Source organism: Temnothorax curvispinosus, unplaced genomic scaffold (genome assembly GCF_003070985.1).
Source record: "Temnothorax curvispinosus isolate PA1 unplaced genomic scaffold, ASM307098v1 QBEX01001173.1, whole genome shotgun sequence".
Lineage (NCBI taxonomy): Eukaryota > Metazoa > Arthropoda > Insecta > Hymenoptera > Formicidae > Temnothorax > Temnothorax curvispinosus.
Genome location: NW_020210953.1, coordinates 360,957 through 386,913, shown reverse-complemented (window position 1 = coordinate 386,913; position 25,957 = coordinate 360,957). Strand labels below are relative to the sequence as shown.

General features: G+C 38.9%; 1 protein-coding gene across 15 annotated transcripts in view; it reads left to right on the top strand.

Moving 5' to 3' along the window:
* LOC112460752 (guanine nucleotide-releasing factor 2) overlaps nucleotides 1–25,957 on the top strand; it is a 58,855-nt gene that overhangs the window by 24,525 nt on the left and 8,373 nt on the right. For 14 of the 15 annotated variants that reach the window (XM_025025597.1, XM_025025679.1, XM_025025653.1 and 11 more), the window contains one exon: nucleotides 25,432–25,843. In XM_025025597.1, coding sequence (XP_024881365.1) covers nucleotides 25,432–25,843 — 412 coding nt within the window. Of the gene's footprint in view, nucleotides 1–2,728; nucleotides 3,260–25,431; nucleotides 25,844–25,957 lie in introns of those variants that run through there. The other variant, XM_025025688.1, reaches the window with a different exon arrangement.

The following is a 25,957-nucleotide window of genomic DNA, read 5'->3' as shown; positions in this document are numbered from 1 at the left end:
GATAAAAGCGGAGCGGAATCAGTACATTGCGAATACATAGCTAAGATAAATAAGATGGTAAATTGAGAGAATCGCGAGGGAAAAGACTTTTAGAGATACAGAGAGAATTTGGACTTTTTCTTTTACACAAAAATTGCGAACGCATAACGTTTAATGTAAACATACATTTTTATCGCATACATTAAAGTGCAAATGTAAATAATGCAACTCTCTCTAGCTAAGTCTTTATTGGTTAACAATCTTATCTTACATTCCTATTTTTGTTTGTCTTTTATAAGGTAACAATATTTTAAACAACATGCAGCTTATTTGTACCTTTTTATACAAACTTTTAACAAATAAGCAAACGGTCAAATAATCGTGCTTCGTCGTGGAACTACAAACTTTTATTATCTAACTTCCATAATAAAGAGTAGTTTCTGAAGTAAGGGTTGTTCTCCAAAGTAAAAAAGAAAGGAGTGCATAACAGTAGGGAAAATTTGTCGTTTTGTGGACCACTGGTACGTCGTGTCGTCTCACTATAAAAGAATAATAGTCCCGGAATTTCATGATGCATCTCAAGGCTTAAATCGAGACGAACATAGGATCGCGTTTTACGATCTTGGCGCGCGCGCGTATCTCGAATTTTACGATTGCGCCGGATTACGAAGCGGTTGGGGAAAAATAGCGTAAAAATATTCGAGAGAAGAGGCGAAGAGAGATACGCGAGAAGGACGTGTTTTTGTTGTATCGCGGAACGGACAGAATGGTGGGCCGTCGACCACACGCAATTCGCGAGGTTGGAATATCGCCCAGCATCGTCGGTTATTATCAACCATTCAATTGTTACTTTGTGGCTGAGTGCATGGCTGAGCGCATATACGAGCGCAATTTGCGTTGACATAACAGAATTTTCCGGCGAAATTTTCGCATATAAACTGAAGGCAAAAGAAGGAGCGCGAGATTTCCTGTACGATTTGTCTATACTATAACTTCGTGAAATTTTAATTACGGCGATAAAACATAGGCACGCGCATTCCTTGCATATGAAAGCACGATGCTACCCCCTTTGTCGCGATGCGACGTTTTTTCAGCGTGCAATAAGTACAATTCGCCGAATTTATTTGCAAATACGAACGTATTGGCGTGGAGTGTATTTATTTTGCATTTTTGTCTGATATCGTCATGTGTGCGCTTCTTGAAAAGTGTGAAACTTGTTTTTTTGTATATGGCGAGATTCCGCGAAAACGTTTAAAAGCGAGATTTTATGGCCAGATATCTCCTAATGGTCCGATCGGAAAAATATTTTTAACTGAATACGAAAAAATTCCGCAGAAATTTCTGTCTCTTGTAAACGTAAATATTATAATTTCGCTAAAAGAAATTATATCACACACTTGTAACTTATTATTTTTTATGGCAAAATAGGATCAATTTACACCACATATTCTGTAATTTATTATTATAAATTGAAGTTGTGCGAGTATTAATAAAATGGCGTACAAAGTGGTTACATTTTTAGTTTGTTATGAAAAATAATATACATTTGTAAGCTATATAAATATGAAAAATTTAATCATTTAATAGAAATTCGCCGAGAATATTTTGACCACTCTTTCTGACGTTAGTCGGGATAGGTATACTTCGAACGACGACGAGGAAAGGAGCGCGAAAAGTCGCGCACGGGAATCGAGTGTCACGAAAGCGGAGCCAGAGCCAGGGTGTTCGTGAAGAGGGCATGGGGGTCATGTTCTCGATTTCCATCCTGTGAGACTGTAGACACCCGAGAAGTTTGTGAAACCGCCGCGCGCCGTCGTGCTCACTGGCATGGCGTCTCGCATCCTAAATAAAAGCCGCGGCGACGCGACTTTCGACCGTTAACTTTTAAGGATGACGCAGAGACACGCGCTCGAGCGCAGACACGAACTTCCTATAAATTTTCGCCAACTTTTTGCCGCTCCATTTGTTAGTCCCCGCCCGCGCCGCGCCGCGCCGCGCAACAAAAGGGCATCGATCAAAGTGTTAAAGCGCTCGTCGACGCAGCTTTGCCCGCGAACGCGCGCACCTCCGATTACGAAAATAGTCGGGCGATACGCGACGACAGGTAAATCAACGCGTCGCTGTAACTTACGAGAGAGTGGAACGGGGAAAAGGGATGGTTCTGCAAAATTTGCAAGGGAATTGGAAATTCGATTTCACACTTCCTGCATTAAATCGTTTTCACATGTGCGGCGATGTGTCAAGTAAAAGGAACTAAAAAAACATATGTCGTTATAGTAGCATCTAACTTTCTTTAGAAATTCTTTGGAAATTAAATGATCGTTATTCCAGTGACTTTCGGGGGCTATAATCAGATAAGAAACTAAATTTGACAGATCGACGCGCAGATTGACGTACGATCGCTTTATTATCCTCCCTCCTCGCTGACTCTAAAATTAGTCAAATTCTCATGCCTCATCACGGTTTTCCTTTTAAATCCAGCCACCGAAGAGTAGCGCGATACGTCGGCTGGTAGCCGGAACGAGGGGAAGGAGAGAGAGGACTGACGCATGAGAGACGAACGCGAGGAAATGTTCTGAGGAAGAGGGCGATAACGTGGAAGTGAAATAGCAGGTAGAGCGATAGGCGCAGATAAGGCAGCGCGAGCGAGACGGCGCGCGCGGCGCGACCAAGGCCGGCGCGGTACGGGCGATCGCGCCCGAAGCTCGCGCTCGCCCGGCCCAAGTTAGTTAGCAGTCGATGCGCACACGCGACGCGGTCCGGACGTGTACGCCGGCACCGCTCCTTCCTCCGCCACGCATCCCGTGTCCGCACCGCACCGCGCCAACGGCACGTACAACGGCCCCGACTGAGGGAAATTGCGGTTTCCGTTTTCGAAAGCGCGCTTCCTCGAGGTTTCCTGCTGCGCCGCGCCGGCCAAATTTCCGCGCTTGTAACGGAGCGGCCGGCGCGCAGAACCGGAGTAGCCGCGAGTAGCTACGCGACGCTCATCCGACCCGCGCGTTCGTCGTAAATAAGAGAAATTTTACGAGCGTGTCCGATAAACTGCCGCGCCGCGCCGAACCGACGCGTCTTTTGTCTCGGTTCTCGTTCGGACGTTTCGCCGCGCGCTTTTCGATTCGATTGAAAATTGGAATTGGTTCGTTTTCCGCCTAATACCGCGCGAGGATGCGATTCGTTAAAGCGTGCCCGTACGTTCCCTGCAGGACGTAGAAAGGCGACGGGAACTCACTGAGGAAGCAACGAGTGAAGCAGCGATTTTGCGCAGTTATATAAATAGGTAAATAACAATCAGTTTTACTCTTGCCGGATTGTTGAAGGTAACTTAGCGTGTTTTAAACGTGTTAACTTATCGCGTTGCTGGCAGTAAATTTAAATTACTAGAAGTTTCAAAGTTTCCAAACAATTGTTGAGACGAGAATTTGCGATCGCTATAAATAATACGAAGAATGTGAACTAAGGAAATTATTACTACTGTCAAATCTAACGAGTTTTCTTATCTTAATTTTTGATTATGTCAAATATATTAACCTCGGACTATATTAACATTTTAATTTTATAAAGAATAAGTTGCGTATTGAATGTCAGGCGATGTCCGGAGTATTTAGGGCCCTGAGGCCTAAGGTATACTCGGCAAGTAGGACTCGGGGCCGGATCGACGTTAACCGTGGATCAATCGCGTAATACCGGCGACGGGACAGGATGGCGTTTATTAATAACTTCGTGACAGGAGTGACATGTGCGTAGACGCACGACGCTCTCAAACCTCGCTGCCGGAGAGCCCGGCCTCTCCGTGTCTGACATAACGATAAATCCCGGCCGTTCCTCGAAGCGGAGAGTCCCGCGTCTCTTAATGAAGCTTTTCCGTCGATGTGATTGCTCTGTAGAACCGTGAGTCACTTTCCGAGTGCGCGCCCGGCCGCGATTTTCTGTCGGCGCGATTCATCGCGGAAGAATCGCGAAGACGACGACGACGGCGATGACACGCCCGTTTTTCGCGTCGTCGTGTCGCGGAGAAAAGTTTGGCGTGTGCGTGCAACGAAGGAATACCGCGAATGCGACATCGATCCCTTTGTGTTTTCAAAAGTTTGCGGCTGTACACTAATATTACTCCTCACGAGTTCGAAAAAAAAGAACGGAATGAAATTAATACCTCAAGTATGAGTCAGCCTATAGAGATGAAAGTTGTCGCGTTCGAAACTTTGTCGCGTGACGATCGCCTTTCCCATCGACATAAAGTAAAATTAATTTTTGTAATTAGGATCTACGTAACTTTGAGGATTTGCGAGATCGCCGATAAAATACACTTTTTTTATTGTGAGACATAGTAGAAGTAAAGTTTTAAGGGTACATGTCATTATTTAATAACAAATAACTTTTCATTCGTGATACAACTAAGTAATAATGAAACAAAGGGAATTATTTCTCTAAATACACATATCGCTAGATGTACATCAGTTTACCATTTAGTCTACGAAGAGGAAGGTGGTTAGTCTATCAATCTAGCAGAGTTGTCTAGTTGCTTACGTCACTGCCAGCCGGAGAATCATTTTGAATATAATCTACATATCACATATGTATATTATACAATAAAATCCGGAGCATAGAGGGAATTCAGAGATGAGATCATTGCAAGTGCACGAAAGTGGGCGGTCGGGCGATTCTCAATGAGCAGTGTGGCGAAGGTCACGCTTAAGTCATCGGGCGCGTTAACGTTTTTTTTTTTTTTTCGTTCCATTTGCCCCGGCGAGGATTAACGTCGAGTTTCAAGCTGGGGATGGTTGAATACTTTAGTTGCCTTATCCGAATACGTGGATTAGTCGGAAACTCTTTTTCGTATCTGCGCAATTCGTTGGCATAATCCATGCTAACATGTATGCATAATGTATGCTTATCTCCAGTTCGTCAGAAACGTGTTAAAACGCGTTAAACATCTCAAATGTATTTACGAGTCTGTTCTTGGTTCGTGGAGATCACTCCACGACATAATACAGAATAGATTGCAAAGTTTCATATGTCAAAGACGTAGACGTCGAGGGCAAGACGTTGAAGCCATTGTCACGGGCGTCACAACTTAAGGCGCTGCTAATTAGCCAATTAACTTGCGCCAAGTGAGATTTGCGTCACGTCTGTTTGCGACGAGGCATATCATATATTTTCTTGTGTGTCACGCCACCGCAAACCTGCAAGTGGATCTTGTCGCACGAAAGTTTATTTTCTCGTCACGCTTCTCGATGAAACTCCTGCTGACAGTTTATGTTTCATTTGACAAATCATTTTGTTTCGTTTACCGAAGTAAATATTCTTTTGCAGATATATCGAAGCCATATTATATCATGTATTCCAATTCTAAGTTTAAAAATTGTTTTACTAACATCTAACATCCATGAATATGACTCTTTTACAATAAAATTAAGATAATTTTATATTAGGCGTTTAAATATATTGGTTTTTATTATTTATCTCGGATTGAATCTTTCTGACAGGAGCGCAGAATTACATTTATAACTTATATTGTAAAATATTACGGAATATATACGGAGCAAAGTAAATAAATCTCGAATAATATTAAATGTGTAATTAAATTAATTTAAATGTGTAATTATACTAACTTAATTATACGACAAGCTAAGTAAATGCTTTTACATTTTGTTCTCGTGGATGTAAAACGAATTATCAAATGCACCTGACGCCTCGCTGCTCGCTCGTAATCCTTATGCATTGGCTGTGACATAAGTTGAATCCTTGATTAATTGTTTATTCACATTCTTCAAAGGCAAGAAGGCGGAATTATTAGCGCATGCTGATGATGACTTTCTGATGTCATCTTTAAAATTTCCCTATTACAATTTTACATTAATTCTGAGTAATTATGACGCAATTACAGGAAAGTTCCATATATATATGTATATATACATATATATATATAGATTTTTACAGTTTTAATTTTTAAATACTGTACACGCAGAAAATTTTTCTCGAATAATGTAGAATACTCATAATAAAATTTACTAGATTTGCTAGGTTCCGGTAAGATATACGCGTATTCAACCGAAAATTAATATATAACAATAGAAATGTAATAGTTTGATCAGATACATCTTGTAACCTAAAGGTAAATAAATTTGCCATACTAACAAGGAAATATGAGAACAGTAAAAAAAGTCCCATACTAGTATGTGTATATTCGACGTTGTAGCTTGAATTGCCAACTTCACATGTCTTGGATTGAGCGTTGTTTTTTAAGACAGTATAGGAAAAATATAATCTAGAATGGTACCTATTGTGAACTGTATAGAAATATTCGTTGCGTATCTGGCAATAGTTTATGTTCTTTATAGAAATGCGATAGTAACCGCGATCGTGGACGACGGAAGGCGCGCGGCGCGAGCGGCAACGTGGGCTCGCGCGGCGAGAGGATTCGGCTCGCGCCCGCTACGCGGCGCATCGCCGGTACATTCTCGCGTGATTAAGATTCAACATCGACCTTTATATCTAGGGCAGCTCGGCAGGGTCCCTAACAGCGTTCTTAAGTTCGCACGTGGCGGACAGCTGACCGCCACAGCCTATAACGGCAACTTATTCAACTTATGTTTTTTGACATGACTGCAACAGACGTCTCGTTTTTTGTTCATCAGCGATATTCGGGATAAGACACAATCGAACAAAATATAATTGAATCATTCGTCTTTAAATTAACGTAGTAAAACGCGCTCTCGAAAGTCCCATACTTGATGGAAATATTTACTTCTGCGTATAGTTTTATTTTTTGCTCTCTAAATTTTCCTATACTTTCTTGAAATCTTTTGCATATTATGACTATATCTTAGCCGTGCAAGATTAGTATGGTATTTACTTTGTTCGTGTATACTTGTATTTACGAGAAAAATTTTCTGCGTGTACAGATTAACAATTATTTAGATTAGATAATACACGTAGTAATATCATATCGGAAAAATTATTCCAAACTTGGCAATTTTTATGACCCATTATGATTTTTGGAAATTGCCATGACAAATATTTTATTGTGGAAATATTAAGGTAAATGTTAAGGTAAAAAAGAGCATTAGCATAACATAACGAATGTTAGATTCGCTCTGTGATGAAGGCATGTATGAGCACGTCATATCATTTAATACGTAGAACAGCTCATCTTTTGCATGCATCTGAGAAATTAATCCTTGCAGTTTTTTTATTACAGCGGAACTCTACGTTTCATACGTAAAACGGGATGTAAAACGGCGTTTGTCCATTTAGCCGATAAATCTTATTATGATAAAACCCTTCGCAGACTTTGCGTTAACCGGAACGTGCCGCGTATCGTGCAACATGGCGATTAATTAAACGAGACGATCAGATATGCAAATCCGCCGGCACCTCATCGAACGATCTCGATTGAACTAATGTTCAAAGTTGCCACGTTAACGGAATATATACGTTCTGCAAATACGTTGAAACTTGGATCGCATCTTATCAGATTTCGTCGGCGCTATAATTATTTCATCGTTTAAATTATTATTCTACCTGGTGGTTTACCTCGTAAGCGTATCCCGCGCGCGCGCTTTCGGGATACGTTTGCAGTTACGCCGGGTAACGAAGTAGTTAATTAACGCATTCGTCAGAGATGCAAATTAAAAAGTTTTGACTCTAAGTGACGAAATTAATTCACGAGTTTTTGATTCTCCACGGGGGCCTTGATGCGCATAGAGCATGCAAGCACTGTGTTTTATCTCAGTGTTATACGGTGTTCAGTTGTACACACCGCAGGAAGTGGAAACGACGCCCAATTTTTATGGATTTATTTCGAATGTGTACGTTAAAACCGTCTCGCATTGTGCTCAAATAAATTATTAAAAGCCATAGTTTCATTAAGAATTATTTTATTAAAAAGATGCGCGTGTCCGCGGTTGAGTCCGACTTTGCTAACGTGTTCGTCTATTACCTCATCGTCTATTATCTCATTATTTGTACTTGTATTAGGAAACACTTGCAGAAACGTGATTGTTAATAATAGAACAGGTCTTTTTACAGATTATTTGTCTTTTTTTATACTAGAATTTGCTGACATTTAAGATAAGGAAAAATTGCATTCGAGTAATGTTTGCTCTATTCTTGATATCATTTGTTCAACGATAGCGATTAAAAAATTATTCTCAACAGTATTTACTTACACCAGAAATATGGTTATCACAATGTAAGCAAGTATACCCATTTTCTACTGTATCACGCAACTGCGATAATTTGATAGAGATTAAAAGCTAAGGAAAGTATTAAAATTAATAAGCAACTTAAATTATCATTAATGTTTATAAATTCTATCACACAAGTAGATATGATGACTGATAGGCAGACGCGGTAACTAAGTCGTTAATTAACTTTTAAATTCGGTTTTATCGAATGAGGATTCGTACGAAGAAATATTATTTCTTTACCACTTTTCCATTTCACTTTTACTTTTATTTATGAAGACTTATCCACCCTACGCTCCACCCTACATATACATATGTATATCGCTCGTACATGATCCTCTCGGAAGTTAGTTAGTTGGCGACTGGCTCTTGTAGTTTCTGTGATGGGTGGGCTCTTTTACGCTCTCTTGTGTCTAGACCACATGCTTCGCACACGTGTCGCATTATTATGTCAATCGTTAACACGTGCATAAATCCACGAACAGCGGAGAGCGGAGGAACTTTGGTATGCCGAGGGCGCAACAACGCCGCCGGATAAAGATAGGCACCGGTTGCTAATGTAAACCGTCGTCAGCTGGAAAATATTTCAAGATATTTGTTTCTCTGGATAGAAAAATATTTCTCCTGAATGAAACTCCAGTCACGTAATATGAGAATATATCTGCGAAATTTTTTGTATCTCTCTTTGGCAACGATTAATGAAACGTGAGTTTAAATGAGAATGGATAAATGTACTATATGACCATATGGCATTTTTCACATGCATTTAAATATCTATAACCAATACGTACATCTTGATATAATAATAAAACAATTAAGCTTATCACTTATTATAATATTTATAATATAATGATTAACAAACGTTTATATATAATATATATTGTTACGTGCGAGCAAAATTAAACTCACAATCAGTCTAAAAATAGCCAGAAATGTAAAAGAGAGATATCAATTGTAGAGATCGATTATTTATCCGATTTCCGATCACTTTTTATTAAGCGCAGATTTTTATACGTATAATATTATCATTGTTGTATATATTATTCTGTTGTTTTATATTAAATTAATGAAACGTATAACATAATATTTGCAACCTAATGACATTTTTTCATAAATATACGTACCATTATTTTGCCACATCCGGTTTGCGCGCTGAAATATGAGTTACGGCAACGTTAGCATTTTCTCTGGCATTGATGATAGAATTTCCTACGTGTTGCAAGGTTCTCTCTCTCTCTCTCTCTCTCTCTCTCTCGAGCATGATTACGTGTCACTTTCGCATATCACATATGAGACGATTAAAAAATATTTAACGATATAAATCTGTGCTCTCCAACTCTTACGTCTACGTCCTGACGCATAGAGGACATACATGACCGCAATATGCCTGTGCAGCTATTGTCATCTACTTATCTGTATATGTTGATAGCGAAAGTTGTAATCAACCGGAAGTCTCATTCAGCTGGTAAAAATATTTTTTTTTAAATATAGATTCCATTTCGAGTAATACAAATAAATATAAACGCAAAAAAAGATATTTATCACTTGATTCACTTGACATTATAAGATATGATAAATTGATATTTGAGTCACATGGAAAATTAGAATTTTTACTTGTTACGAATATCAAAGCGGATATAGTCTTGCTTTATACAGCATACATTTTGGCACGTTTGCTCGGAGATTGTCTCCGTAATTAAGACTCGAAGTATCGTTTTTGTACCCCGCGTCACCTGGCTGCAAAGACGACTCGTTATTAGGTATTTTCCTCAAGCGATGGCGCCTTCCTTGGAGAAGCTGTCTCTTGTCTCTTTCAATATTGCAGAAGTTGAGCTTTGTCTGTTAATGAATCCGCTGTTTTCCGGCGCGGCGTCGAGTATACATCGATAAGACGCAGCCAACGTCTCCGGCTTCTTTTGATTAAGGAAAGAATACTGCGTATTCCACTGTTTCAGCAGACAGCGGCTGGTCTCATCTGGTTACCCAGAGTTAACCAATAGTTAACCAGAGAATGTTGTTATTATCACATTTTGTATATTAGTATGCTCCGAGACAAATCTCTTTAAGCACATTAAGAAAATGCTAAATAATTTAACAAGATTACGATGTGGAGAAAAATGAGAAGGAGGAATTCGCGCTTTTAAAATCTTTGACGTACATACTTTTAATTATGCAATGATATTCATAATTATATTACGTGCGTTATTGCACTCGTGTAATGCTCAACGAAATACGGATGGCTCGACTTACCCGCGAGGTCAGCGTTTTCCGTTGTTTGCATCAAATGCGACACTAGCGGAAATCCAATACTACGTGCCGTCGAGAGCATCTATATTGATTGGCGATATTTGACGAGAGAGGAGAGACCGCTCGTATCTCGTGTTTTTATCCAGCCCGCCCTCCGTTTGAGGGTATTCTCTTTCGACGAGGGTCCACACAAACATTATAAGGGCGTCGAGTTGGGTCTTTAATGGATCTACTGTTTGCATCCACGGAGAGGAGAGTATCAGCGGATGCTCTCTTCTTGTCTTGCAATCGCGTCGCGCTTCGAAAATCAATCCCCCTATTGCATCGCGGGCGTCTCGCATCTCCGCCCGCATTTTTGCGATTCGTCTGCAGAATCGCTTCATTGCGCGACCGATCGCTTCAGGCCAGACGGCGCCATGCTTGTAAGGACCGAAGTCGGCGATATTCGGCGGCTTACGAATGTGGAGAACGAACTGAAGAGACACGTCTCGCTCTCTAAGCGTTTAAAGAGAATTTAAGTGTCGCTAATTTAACGGAGTATTAGACAAATTGCTCGAGGTGTCTGATTTTCTGATAAATAATTTTGCCATATAAATGATATTCCGATATCATCATTTTGATGATAGAATAGACGATATTTTATTGCGTTAAAATTATTTTTAATATATATACTTGATAAAATCATTATGAATAACGATTTTAATTTTCTAAGGGTCTTGTTTGGATGGAGATTTGAAGGAAAACTTAAGATGAATATTGAGAGTGAGAGGTATATGACATTCATTTATTATTTTTAACGTAATCGTTAATTTCGTTCAAGTATATTATTCGTTCGCGATAAATTTTTTATACAGCGTGATCCTTCGCAATATTCCAAGCATATCGTCATTTATATTCAGTAGGTACATTGCAAAGTTTGTGGAATAAAACGCGATGCACGATTGCATCATTATAACAGCTACTCCTTTACTCGCTTTTCTATATATATATATATTTTTTTTAATTTGTAAATAGTTCCAACGAAGATTGACTGTTGAAGCAACTCTTTCTACTTGTAATAACGGGATAAATATACGAGTTGCGCGTAAATGAATGTAAAAGGCTGATTCGAGAATATTAATATTGCCGAGGTATATGAGATCAACGTGTGTATGCATCGCGCATCTCGTTAAAATCGGCTTTGTTCTCGAATTATGACAATATTCATTGCCTCCACTGCTAATCAGTGTAATTACCTGAAATATTCTCGTGGGATATTTCGCATAAATCTCATCACGAAATACATCCCTTTCTCCCCCTCCCCCTCCCTTTTCTCTCGGCACGCTTTTACCTGTAATGCGTTATTATGAGATCTCGTAATTTGATAAAACGAGTCCGATGCAGACGTTTGCTAGTTCTGTGCGAGTTTGTCTTTTACATTGAATTGATCATATTGTGCCATAAAATTCCTAGTTTTCCATTAGACGGTACTCGCAATTAATTTCTCGATTCCCGCTATAAGTTCATGCTTTAAGTCACAACAACGCTGCATCGCGGTATAGCTGTTCTCGCAAAGCACTCCCGCGCGTCTTCCATTATTTTTCTTTAATTACTTTTCCATTACTGGTTTCTTCGCGACACCGAAAATAAGTCTGTTTTATCAAGAAGACCGCTGTAGTACTTAACATTTTAAACGAAGAATAATTGAGTGAGTGTCGATGTGCATCTGTGATCAGTATACCTAATCGGCAATACATTTAAAAAACTGTACGCCGATCTTATTGTTAATCTAAAAAGCGGATTTATTATATTTATGTTACGTTTTATAAATATACATTGCTTGAGTTTTATAAATATCTATCTTTATCGTGTTTGTTTTAAAATTCATTGTTTAAAAAACTAATACACAAAATTAATAATTATTAAATTAAATTAATACTTTTTACTGATTATAATTATCTTATCATCAGTACAAGTTAGTCATCACAATTGTATTACGTAAATAAATTAATTTATTGCATTATTTGACAATAATTAACAGATGTAATATTTAAATTAAGAAATTAAACTACAATGATTAATAATAATTAGTAATTAAGTACCTACTTTTAATAAAAATTTTCTGGTATGGTTTATTTTTTATGTCTCATGTATTGTAATTATTTTTCTGAGAACTTTCCCCGTTAAGATTAAATCTAACTATATAGCTAGAGCCTATTCGCGTACACGGCTGCAGTAAGCATTAAATGCCGGTCATGATTCTTATCGAGAGCCACATTTTTATCGGCGCTTCCGGAGTAAATCTTCGTAGCTTTTCCAAGTTCGCGGGAGTACGATGGCCATTAAGAGGACTATGCGGCTGAGCATCGATTCTCCCTCTTAATTCAGGAAACGACATTACTGCGCCCCTACTACCAACTGGTGCCCACTAATATCATCGTCGGACCATGAAATTCCCAGCTGGAAACGGCTCACAGTATTCCACGGACGTTAAAGCCTCCTCCCCCCCGTAATTGCATCGTTGCAAGCGAAATGCGCGAAATGGTCGCTTCGCTCGAGAAAGCTTCGCGATCAGCACGTTATCTTCTCGCGCCGTTAGTTCACCGAATGTTAATTAACCGTGAAAGTGGTCGCGAAATTCTTAGCCTACTTCGTACGAAAAATATGTGAATTCTTCCGATGTAAAATAAAATATGTTTCTCTCGTCCTCTTTCTCTCTCTTGATTTAAAGTTTGTTAGAGGCATTACTTTAATAAAATTTTGGGGATAGTGAAACAAATACATATTTGAATGAGATATATACATAATTTTATTATAAATTTATTTTTTTGTATTGTTAAATGATATTAGATACATTTTTGTGGAAGCAATCTTTTACAAGTGTTTTTGCTGCGTTTGCGTATCATTAATTATTTCTGATTCAATAACTCCTCATCGTTTTAGTAGACTTAAAAGTTGTGGAGATACTAAGAGTACGAATCATAATTTTCTCACGTACCCGGTAAATATTAATAAAAGAGTTAATAAGAATCTAATGGAGTTAAAGCGAAAATGGAATTAAAGCGACGACGTTTCCTTGTTCTGCAAAGTTGTATCGTAGTGATGGCGTAACGTAATTGTTTCCAAACCGAGAAACCTCGTCTACGTCCAAGCCTTTCACAAAGTTTCATCGTATTTTGGCTGCCGGTTTCGGCCTCGCTTACTAAATTTAGTTCGCGTTGTCCGAACCCACCATCTTGGAATAATCCTCTTTCGGCGTTTAAGCTATTTCGAAAGCCCTTTAAGCTCCGGGTGCGCTCCTTCATATCCCTCATCGTTACTCTCTACGTCTCAAGGACCGGACTTTAAGTCTGATTCACATTCGCGGGTGCAAGCACTTTACAGCACAGCGTAATGATCCTGAATACGTGACGAGATTTTATATCGCTGCTCCGATACCTTGCAACGTTTGGTTTACACAGTTCATGCACTCGTGTATTGTTTAACCAATAATTCGTAATTCAGGTATCTTATCTGGCATTGTATTATCTTAACAATTGCACCAGCGAAGTATCTCTTCTTATAGAATTATTCTATCGTAATTTTAATTGTTATTAACAAACTATACTACCTCTATATTATATTTAAAACAACGGATATTTATCGGATTTTGAATTCTTATAATTTTTACACGATATTTCTACTCCAGATCACTGACGATCGCTATACCAGACTATTCCTTCCGTCGTACAATGATAATTGTTCGGTAGGCTTAACGGAGCGCGTAAATATCGCCGACAAAGAGAGATAGAGAGAGAGAGAGAGAGAGAGAGAGAGAGATTTCGACCTGTCCGACTCGTCGACCGCATTTTTGGTGTACCGAACAGTAAATTCACGGTTCGTGTGTCACGGGGCGCGGTGCAACAACCTCCCGGTTATTTCGGGGTGGGTCGTGTCACACGGAGTATACACCCGTGCGAACTCGGTACTGCGGCTGCGGGACACACGCGCGCGTGTCCCGGAAAATTAATTTGCCCGGGGCGCGCGGATATACGCACGTATATGCGGATTGTCCGTTCTAATCGGTCGAACGCGTCTGACTTTGTGCACGCGACGAGATGCGCACGGAAGTATATTCGCAAACAGCCGGACGGCAACAGCCAGATCGAACAGCAGTGTGTTTGTCGGATATCGTACACAGAGTAAATTAATGACTCGATGTAAAAAGTTGATACAGAGGTATCATTCCGTTGTCATCTATCTCGAGAAATAACATGGAAACAAAAGATCGATAAGAAAAATTTAGAGGCACAGGCTAAATATGAAAATGTTTACTAATCACTAAAGGATAAATCTCACAAAACAGTCGTGATTTTTTGCTTTTAGGTCATATTCAACTTAAATCGTATAATTATTTTTTACAAATGCAAAGGGCAGCGAAGAGCTGCGAATTATAGAATATATGAAAAGGGACAAAGATATAAATATAACAAATATAATAACACGTAAATTTTTTTTTAATAGTATCTAATATTATATGTATAATATTGATTAGTATTGTGTTTTTTCTTCGAAATATAGTGTCAGTCTTAAACTCACTTTAACAACTCATGTTAAATTTATATTTGCATCGTTAATTACGTATATATTTTTGCCATGTCGTATGTAACTTTGTTATTACTGTAATGGGTATCATCCATTTTGCCAACAATTACCAGGCCATTTCGGTCGGATTAGGATAAACACTGATTTATCTGATTCGGTCAGACATCCGGAAAATACGCAGTATAGGTGTTTGCGCCTCTCGCTGTAAAATCGCATTAAGTGTTTGTCCGATAACCGCAAACCGCAGTAACAATAATATGTCGCGTTACATGTCATACATACACGATAGATACGTCATGTAGAATGTCTTTTTTTTTTTTTACAAATTTGCCGATCAACTATATCTCGTTATTTTAACAGTCAATAAAAAATCATCGTCATTGCACATTATTAATCGCTACCCACAATTGTTACAATATTGATTATAAATAACTACTGTTTAACATTTTGTATTAAAATATAAAAATTTCCATTTTTAATATTACCATTATATTTTTAATGTGCCTGCGTCTACCGTGATTTTGAAACCAGTATATGAACTGAAAGAATGGGTGAAACATCCTCGTCCGATGCCCCTATACTCATTTTGCTCAAAGTATTATGTACTTAATATTGCATATTTTTCGGGATTACATCGCCGGCTTCAACGGCTCGAGCCCCATTGTCTGTGAGCAGCACCATTCCCCACTCGCACGAGAGATCATCCCGATTCCTGGAATTTTTTACGAGCGTGCAAATCCATCCGCGATTACACTCCGTCTGTCAATAATCTGGGATCCATTAGTTCACAGAGCCGCTGCGCACCGCTGCCGCCACCGTTAACGAACTTGCGGATAATCAATTTTCGGGAGGCAATTATTAGCTTTACTCGAGCGAAGGCCTTCTCGTCGCGGGTGTAACGCCCGTCGTCCACGAAATCCTTTAATGCCAGCACTCCCGGATAGTTAATATCAATTTTCTTTTCCCTGTCTTTTCCCAACGCGCGCAATATCAATTTTCTCTATCGCGGAGTTAGGATTTTCGTCCCTTATTACGTCAGTAATCATTCATTGCGTTCGGCACTTTCTTAGTTCGTCTGGAAATTACTTTTGCGCGATTTTTAATATCCCGCCATCAATTTCCGCTTCGCGCTTCTGACGAAGCTTCTTTATTACTCATTTCTTCTGATTCTCGCATGTCGTTACGACGACGCGACGTTGCTGAGGCCGACATAATTACCGTAACAGTAAGTCTCGTAAAATGAGTTTCTGCAGATTACGACTCTGAAGTATAGTTGCAGTAACCATGTTGTGTCGTGATATCGAGAACTACAATCTTCCCTTACGATACACGTCGAAATTTACGTATCTTGTGTTTTGTTTCCCAATTTTATTTATTCTTTTAATGATCAGGAATCTCTTTATTTGAACAGCTGCGCATGTAAAAATAACGCTTGACTCATGTTCTTGTTCACAAATTGCGTTTATAATCCTCTTCTCGGGAATCGAAATTTCGAAACTCATTTCTCGCTCGAACTGATGTATTTAAAACAAAGACCACCGGTTTTCTTTCATGGGATTCTCAAATAAGCCCGCATTTCAGCCACAAATCGTTTTCGCGTGTTTTCCACACCCGCGGGAACTTTTCTCATTATTCCAGTTAGCGAGAAACCTATACGCTCGCGACGATAGATCAAACATTTCGGGAGCTCTCCATTGCCCACGTCGGCGAAGGTTGAATATCGATACAAGTGAAATAAAAAAAAAAGAGAGAGATTCTCGTCCCCGCTTTGATTGCGCGTCGCTCATCCCGTTGATCCCACGAACGAATCATTAAAAGCTTTAACGAACCGTTTGCGCGTAATCGGTGGAAGCCCTTCGCCATCGTGCTTGTTCACCACACGCGGTTCTCATTTTTTTTAATGAAAGCATGATGCGAATTCGCGCGGAGAATCACCCGTTCTCGCGAAACGCACGGGAAATCTGCCGTTAATCCGACAACGCGAAATTTTTTATTACACTAAAATCCACGAACAAAATGTGACGATACTGATGGTGGGTTTTCGGTGGTTACGACGTCGTGATGCAGATGGATGATTTTAATGTGAGTTATCTCATGCGCAATATTTGCAACATAAAATTCTTATAATATTATATGTGATATAATTATATGTGGACGTTGATACATATGTATATACATTCTATTGTATTGAACGTTAACACACAAAGAATTATATTTTTTTGTTTAATTATTTGTCAAAAAATGAAAAGAGGCTTTAGAATATTCTGACAACTCTTTTTAGTTTTCTATTCTCCAAATAGATTTAATATAATTTTATGTAAACGCTTTGTATATATATCTACTTACATATATATATATATTTCTACGAAATTGAATGAGTTTTTTACATAGCTCGCTTTTTGATTTTACAAAGTAGAGTTAATTAAAAAAAAACAGAGATTTTTGTAAACTGCTTTTTTTCTCGTTTTATTCCGTTAATAACTGGCGCAATTTAATAATTTAATTTAAATGTGTTTCACGTCTCCACTGAAAATGGAATCTGTGACAATCGATGAAAATTTCAACAGCCATTTAATAATTCAAGAATTGGAAATGGAGTCCTCGAAACATTTCGCAAGAGTGCTCTATCAAACGTGAATGACAGTATGCGATAAAAAAAAGTTTCGCCTGTTTCCAACATGTACTCCCTAAAAAAGAATTTCATACGTTATCTCGTGTCGTAATACCTCCACGCAATGATGAATTCACGGATCTTATTAAGTCACATCGAAGTCCGCGCTCTCGTGATTGCGCTCGTCCTACAGCCGGTCGATTCGCCGTAGACCAAGGAACGAGAAGTAACCGCTATGGAAATCCAGGAGATTTCCATAAAACAATTACATCGAGTTTCCGTTGTTTACCGGTCGCAGTAATGTCGTTCGTATAAATCCCATCCGGCGAAACGTGCCCACCCGCAGAGCGCCGGCGTAAACACTCGAAACACGAATCTCCACGCTATTAGCGTTTGCGCCAACATCATTAACCCTCGTAATTGTTAATTAATTCGAATCCTGATCTGTGTCTCTCGGACCTTCGTTATTTGTGCTGCATATCGGATTACGGCTACATTCGTTCTTATTGCCCCTGCGACTACTTGCGGACGATATTTTGATCTGAGAGATTTTTATTTCATTTTTGATAAAAAATTTTTTTTAACTCGATTCACCTCACCTCTGGTAAAAATTATTCTACGAAAAAATTTAGTGAAAGTTTCTGTATTGATGCAATTTTTATTTTAATTAATCTGTCATAAATTCGTCACAATGTTCGTGAAATTATTTAGTTATTGACGCAATTTTTACTTTAATTAATCTGTCATAAATTCGTCATAGTGTTTGTGAAATTAGTTAGTTATTGACGCAGTTTTTACTTTAATTAATCTGTCATAAATTCATCGTAATGTTCGTGAAATTTAGCAGAGTTGCCACAGAAAGTAAATTTTAAAATTTTATGATTTTTGCAGACGATAATGGAGAATTTTCCATGATCAATATGTAACTTTAATTTTAACATTTTAGAAGCAGGGATTGCAGGAAAGATAGCTCATATTATTAGAAGCAACAAAAACTTAGAAGTTTAGTAACACAATATAATCCTGAACGTAAATTCAGCTCAACAAAAAATAAATAAGTATTGGAAAAAAGAAGCAATTATATAAGGAAAAGAGCGATTGAATAAAGGCATTGAATAAAATATAAATTTTAATTATTTTGTTGATTAACATTATAAGAGAAGAAGTAGGAGAAGACAAAATAACAAATAAACACAACAAACCTCAAAAGCAACATATGTAAGAAATGACTTGTAAAATGTGCAAATTTTGAACGCATTCAACTATAAATGTTAGATATAATATTTAAAAAATTACAAGTACTCTTTAAAATAAGATTGCATTTATGAGAACTATGAGCAAAGTTAAAAAAATTCTTTTATATATTTCCTTTATTTTTCCAGGTTTTCTCTGATCAATTTAAATTTTCATGACTTTCCCCGGTTTTCCAGGTCTGTGGCAACCCTGTTACATATATTTAAATAAAAATCCTTTATTAAACGTATATACATTTTCACGAAAATGGTGAAGATTATATACAAATGTATGCAGGATGTTCTAAGACAACGGATTTCTGAACTCGAACGCGGGGTTCTGGAGGGCTTCCAAATCTTGACTTCGTATCTATGTAGATTAATCTGCGAGATTAGTCGAAATCGTTCCGATTTATTGCCGTGATAAATCGAAAGGATTAGCCAAAGCGATGTGTAACAGATATACGTTTAGCGAAACTTATGCTTGGGCAATAATTCACCCGAGGTGATACATTTGGCACGATTTATCAAAAACGATGTGCATCTAATCTCGACAATAATTCGCATCTTCCTACCCGGCGTGTACATTTCCCTCGAGACACGCGGGCGGCTCCCACCGTTTTGCGAGGAATGGATCGCGCAGTCGAGTTAAATATTCATTACGCGTAAAAAATGGACTTGGGGCTGCCGGGAATCATCACCAACGAGTAACGAGCGGAAAACTCGCGGGCGCCGAGTAATTAACAACGCGCTATCGCGGCCGGGTTTTCATTAACGAGCTACGTGTTTCCGCCGTCGCACCGCGCACGTGGCGCGAATATTATTGTCGCGAACGACATTACAGCATCTCTCCTCGGCCGTTATCGCGACGATGCAGCGGGGACTCGGGAGCTACGGTCGCGATAACTTTCCACCGTGTGTCCCTTTAATCGCGCCGATGCCGATGGCGCGACCGTTCATCACCGAGCTTCTCGTTGCCGCTGCGGACACAATCGCATAATGCGCGCGTGAGGGACTCGAGCGTGTGTATACGTACGTGCGCGTATACTGATACCGTCGTCCGTGCATGCATCACCGCGAAATCCGCGGTAGCCAACACACCGCAGGTCCACGCTCGAGATACGATGCGTCTGTTCGCGATTCTAATCGTGCCCGATCGCATTCCGGGGGCTTTCCGCATTTTCCGCAGCTATGCAAGCGATGGGCTTACCGTTTCGCTTAAAGCGCGTTTCGGTGAGTTTACACCTCGCGTACGAGCATGCGGTGATCGATAAAGGGTGGAGAAAGAGGCCCGGAGCGAGCTTGAGAGACTCGATGTTGAACACGAGTGCTTATTACCACGTCGCGTTGACAGCGATTTCCTCTTATTACGATTAAGAAAAATATTGTAGAGCGTATTAATCCGCTGGTTAAACCGCTGGGGTAACTTAAAGTTCCTCATGTAAGAGACATGTTTGGAGACTGTCCATCATTTTCAGACTAACTGTGCTCTCTGCGCTTTACAAAAACATTCAAACCAGTTTAGTAATACAGTTTATTAATTCAAAAAATTCGTACACACATACATACTTCCGAACATTTTCTATTAATGTGATTTCTCGACATTTTGGAACATTCTAAAGAACATTCTATTTCCATCAAAATCTCGAAACAAATTTTTTCCACCATCACAAAGCTTCCTCTATGAGGAAGCAAAATGGATTTAATTTTATAATTTATATGTATAAATATTATTATTATTGCTATAATAAATAAATATGTAAAAAAATAATGTAAAATATAAATTTCTTCGTAATTATAGCTTGAAACGTATGGCAGATCAATTAAAAATTGTCTAAACTATGTCCGAACTTTATAGAGTGACTGCGAAGTTAACATCGAAACAAAGATGTAAGGCGCCGCTTTTCTCCAAATATCTTTCACCCGTCTTTTATATTTAAAAAGACACTGTTATATCACCTAGGAAAATAATGACATTTGCGATGAAGTTCATCAAATCTCATATATTATTATTATTATATGTATAAATGATACATTACTCTCTGGTAAATATTTCATCGTGTACATTAGCGTTGTTACGTGCACAGATAATACGTATTAACAATGAAACGTTTATCCCGGTGATATTCATAAATGCGATCGTTTCATCGTCATAAAGTTTCGCAGGACGCGTACCTGCACACTTTAAACACGCTTGATCACGTTTCGCGGATCACCGTATTTGCTGTAGCGTGAAAGCCCGTTATGTCGCGAGTCAATAGAATTTCGCTGGCAAATACACACACACACACACACACACAATGTTGGACAAAGCAATTCTCGCTGCCATGACCAACCTGTAATGTATAAAACAAATTAGTTCAATATTAGAGATAATTCTATATAGGCTCATAAGTAATATTCTTCTCATATTTTTATATTTATAAATATGATACATTAGTTTCTTATAGTCTTATGGATAGTTAGACTTGACGCATCTATAAACAGCATGTATATATTTAAAAACTTCTCGGTAATATAAAGTATCATCGTCTTTCGTTTGTTGCCGTTATGCTTCAATGATAAAAATTATCATAATAATAAGAGTTTGAAATATTTTAGATGAATTTTATCAAAGATAAGGAAGAGCCTTTGTTATACATATATAACAACCTTGCAATGCAAATTAATATAGGTACATACATAGTTGTAGTAAAAATAATACGTAGAAAAGTTGTTAGATGTTTTCAAAATGTCTAAATGTTTTTATGAATTGCTTATTTGTCACGTAATATGCACAAACATATAAACAAATATTTTTTTATTGTCAAATAATTTAGGAATGAAAGAGTCAATTTATATTCGATCGTAATTATCGAATATTTTAATAGTTCTGTTTCAAAATTGAGGAAAAGGAAACCCTTTTAATTCAGGATCTCTCTGTTACGATTGACGGATAACTCAAAGCGTCCACCGCATCGTCCGCATCCGTCGCGTGTGACGAGTGACGTGGAAAGGCAAAGGGAAACGATATCTGTCGATCGCTATTTGTCATCTACCGAATGGCGTACAACGGTTTTGCATAATCGGATGGGCACTTTCGCGCGACCGAAGGTTTCGCACGATCAAAATAATTCCGCGCGTCGCGGTTTGTAAATAACCGCACCCCGCGCCTATTGTATCGCGTTCCCCAATATGCACGCGCATTCCCACGGATAACACGTGTGGGAGTCGAACGTGGTTCGTGAATACAGTCAATCACGGCAATTTGCATCTCTCCTGTCTGCCGCGCGTTCCCTCGCCCCCGCCCCCTTCCCCTCTCCCTGTCTCTTCTCTTGTCTCTGTGTGTTCTCATCTCCATTATCTCTATCGGCTTGTCAAACCTTGTGCCTTTGGCGCAAATCACGTCTGATTGAGATTTCGGGGCGGATTCGTGAATAGAACTTGATTTATCCCTACACACGCGCGTCGACAGACGATCTCTCTCGGATGGATGCACTTGGATTAAATCGCTGTTGCATCGCCATCGCACGCGGAGGATCTTTGATAAATAAAGAAATAAGCGGTATCTTTATCAGCAATTGTCGTAATATTCAGTCGAAGAGGGAAAGAAAAAAAGAGGTTTATTGTTTCGAGTTAGAATTTTTTAATAGTTAACCCTTCGTCCGCATACGTTTTTTTGGCACCTTTACGCCGCATAGGTGGGTCGTTTTCGTCTTGACGTTTTTTTTTAAGTGTTAAAGTGTTACAAAAAATCTAAAAAAATTCATGGAGGTAATTCAAACCTTCAATTTGAAGTATCAATCATAAAATTATAAGCAATTTAATTTTTTCACATATTTTTTATTTAAGAAATGGAGCAACTATAACTACAACTTGTAAAATCATCTTTTACTAAAAAAATCATAACTTTAAGACAAATAAAGATATCGAAATGAATAAAAAAAGAAATTGAAGGGGAAAAACGTACCTTTTATAAAAAAAATATTGCATGCAATTATTTTGAAATGAAGTGCATAAGTGTTCGCCGCCAACCTCGTTTTTTCAAGAATTACGTGTCTCCTGTGACGGCTGGAGGGGGTCTGGCGCCTTGAAACTCGGTAGGCGGGTTCTCGGGGAGCATAACTTTTTTTACGGATGCGCAGTGGCGCCATTTCTACGCGTTTGCAAAAGTTACAACTACATTTGATTTTCGCCCGGACGAAAACGACCCACCTAGTGGGACGAAGGGTTAAGAAATTCTATTATACTTTGCGTTATCTTCGTAACATTCTGCCGTTAATAAGATTTTTTATGTTTCGCGATCACTGAAATATTTTTTGATCACTGATTTTACGAGCTATCAAATATCTTTGGGGTTTAGTCCGGCAAACACCTTTGTTCATAAAAAGCGACGATACTTTCGCGAAACGCTCAAGTTCCGAGAGAAATTTACGCGGTGTAATAAATTCGCGAAGTTCATTCTGACGATGTTTATCGCTTCCATTACTTTCGGCGCCAGCCGAAATGGCCTTTGCAGCCGGGGTGAACGTATCGCGATGCATCGCGCACGATGATAGCGTGGAAAAATATTGCTGTAATAAATTATTTAGAATAAACCGAAGGATCGATACGTACGATATCGCATCAGCGAAGAGGCTCGATCGCTTCGGGAATTAAATTTGCGCGTATGTTTGATTTATATACACACGTTTACGTATATAGTAATAACGTGTAAACGTGGTGTATAAGAATTGATCGAAATCGCAGAAAAAGACAGATCAATTGAAATCGACTTAACTTGCCACGCTGTTAAGTGGATATAAAGACAGTAAATATCTTGTAGGAACACGATATACTGCTTTCTACTTGCTCATATTCGATGCGTTATTATTTTAACGTTGTCATTAAGCTGTCATCAATATGAATGAAATTAATCACTTGATAATCACTAAATGAACAATGAAGAAGAATTAAAGTTCCTGCATTACGATCCTCGACGTACATACGACACGTGGGGGCCGTTAGTGATCGCCGATTCACGGACGCGGCGACCGGCGCGGCACGTGCGAGAAAAGCAAGTTACTCTTTGCTCTTGCCGGCGAGGTTCGGGGAAGAAAGGTTTCCCAGGTACTTAGGACTAGCTATAACACCGCAGACACATTGCACGTCCGGCGCACCGGTGCGCCGCAGCCGTTTTCGTTTTAATTCAAGTGGCATTAGCACTCCCTGGAAAAAGGCAGGCAGGCAGACCTGGGGCAGACCCGCCGCGCGCCTGGCGGTATGTAGCGGTCGTTCGTCTCGCGCACGTGTGCAACGGGTTGACAGTATAACTGCGAGCCGCGGCGAAGTCCACGACCTACATGGGCCCCGCGTGCGTTCCGGAAAGGGCGGAAAAATATTGTCTGCGCGTGGAAGGCACGCGAGAAATGAGACAGGATTGCTTTTATCTGCGTGCCGTTCGCGGCAACTTCTTCGTTCACAGTTTTATTCGACCGAGATGCAATAAATAATCCTGATGCAACGTGGTTGTGGTGCACGTACACGTGGCTTCTCTCCGTGACAAATTTCTTTACTTGAGATTATTCTGAAAAGAGCATTGGACGTGAGTTTAAATAGCGATAAAAATGAGACACATTAAAAGAGGTTTCTCTTTTGGATATAAATAATGAATCATAATTTCATCAATAGGAAATATTAATAAGGGTGAATAGTTTTAGTAAGGAGACTGTGTAAAGGTTTTTTAAGTGTATTAATTATTTTATTTATAATATTGTTATGTAAAACATATCAATGATGATATATGATAATTCAATTGAACAAATTTTAATAATAGTAAATAATAGAAATAATAAGTGTAATATACATATTAAAGGAAAATTATTATAAGGATACATATAAATTAGTAAAATATTTTAAAAAGAATTATTAATTAAATGTATAAAATTATTTTCTATTGAAAATATTATAATTCTGTTATTAGTTTGTAAAATAAGAGTATCATATTCTCTGGTATTTGTTACGTTAAAAATTCATCAAATTTTACAGACTTTTCCTAACAAATGGAAGAAGGAAAGTCTCTCTGCATGCAACTCATAACATAAAAGTTATCGTAAAAGGTTTTAAAGAGCTTTAAAAGCTCGCTAGCTAGATTCCCAAGTTATAATCGGCGAGAAGAGTTTGCAAGATTTTAATCCCATTCGCTAATGCGATGCGTTTAATCTTTAATCTCATGGAAAAAGCTCATGTGCGTATTATATTTCAAAAGCAAGTAGAGTAAATAGGACAAATGTCTTCATAAATATTTCAATATTTTATCTCTAGATCAAATATGCCTCCGGGATGATATGAATCGCACATTAAATAGAGATATGGAATATTATCGTCATAAAAGATATTACTTTTGCATAAAATGATTTTTAAACGGTAATATGTAGTACATTAAACAAAAAATTTTCGTGATATTAACAGTCCGTTTTTAGAATTTCGAATTGATATAGGTAATTCTTTCTCTTTTAGGAATATAAAATTAAAAAAGAGGGAAATAAAATGAAATATATATAGATACATAGGGGACTAAGTAATGAGATAAGGAAAATTAAAGTAATTTTCTGATTCTCCGATGCTAAAATGGAACTGTTTCTCGTTGCAGAAGTCGAGGAGCGCTTCGGCGGGAAGGCGCGCGGCGGTAAACTAGCGCGTCGTGCGCGCTCCTTCAAGGAGGACTTTCTGGAGAAGCTCTCCCACATGCGTTCTCCTGGTAGCGGCAGCGGCGGCGGTGGCGGCGGAGGCAGCGGGGCGGCCACGAGGGCCGCCTCGCCCTCGTCACCGCGTACGCCGCGGGACAAGAACGCCCTGGGCTCTAACGACTCTGGCACTCTGGATAAGAATCCCCTGCGCGATCTGCATATCCATGTACGGCAGGTGCAGCTGGCACTGCTCCATTTCCGGGATGTCGTATCCAAGAAGAAGCTCGAGATGCTGCCCGGGAACGGCACGATCGTCCTCGATACTGTTACCACGATACACAACGCGTTGAAATCCTACCTGCTCTACGAGAACAGGTGATTGTTCTGCATTCGAAATTGTTCCATCATCTAGTAACTGATTTATAGGATAGCGTAGGAGAGAAATACTAGAACAACACATTTAAAAAGCTTATTTTATTAGTTTGCTTA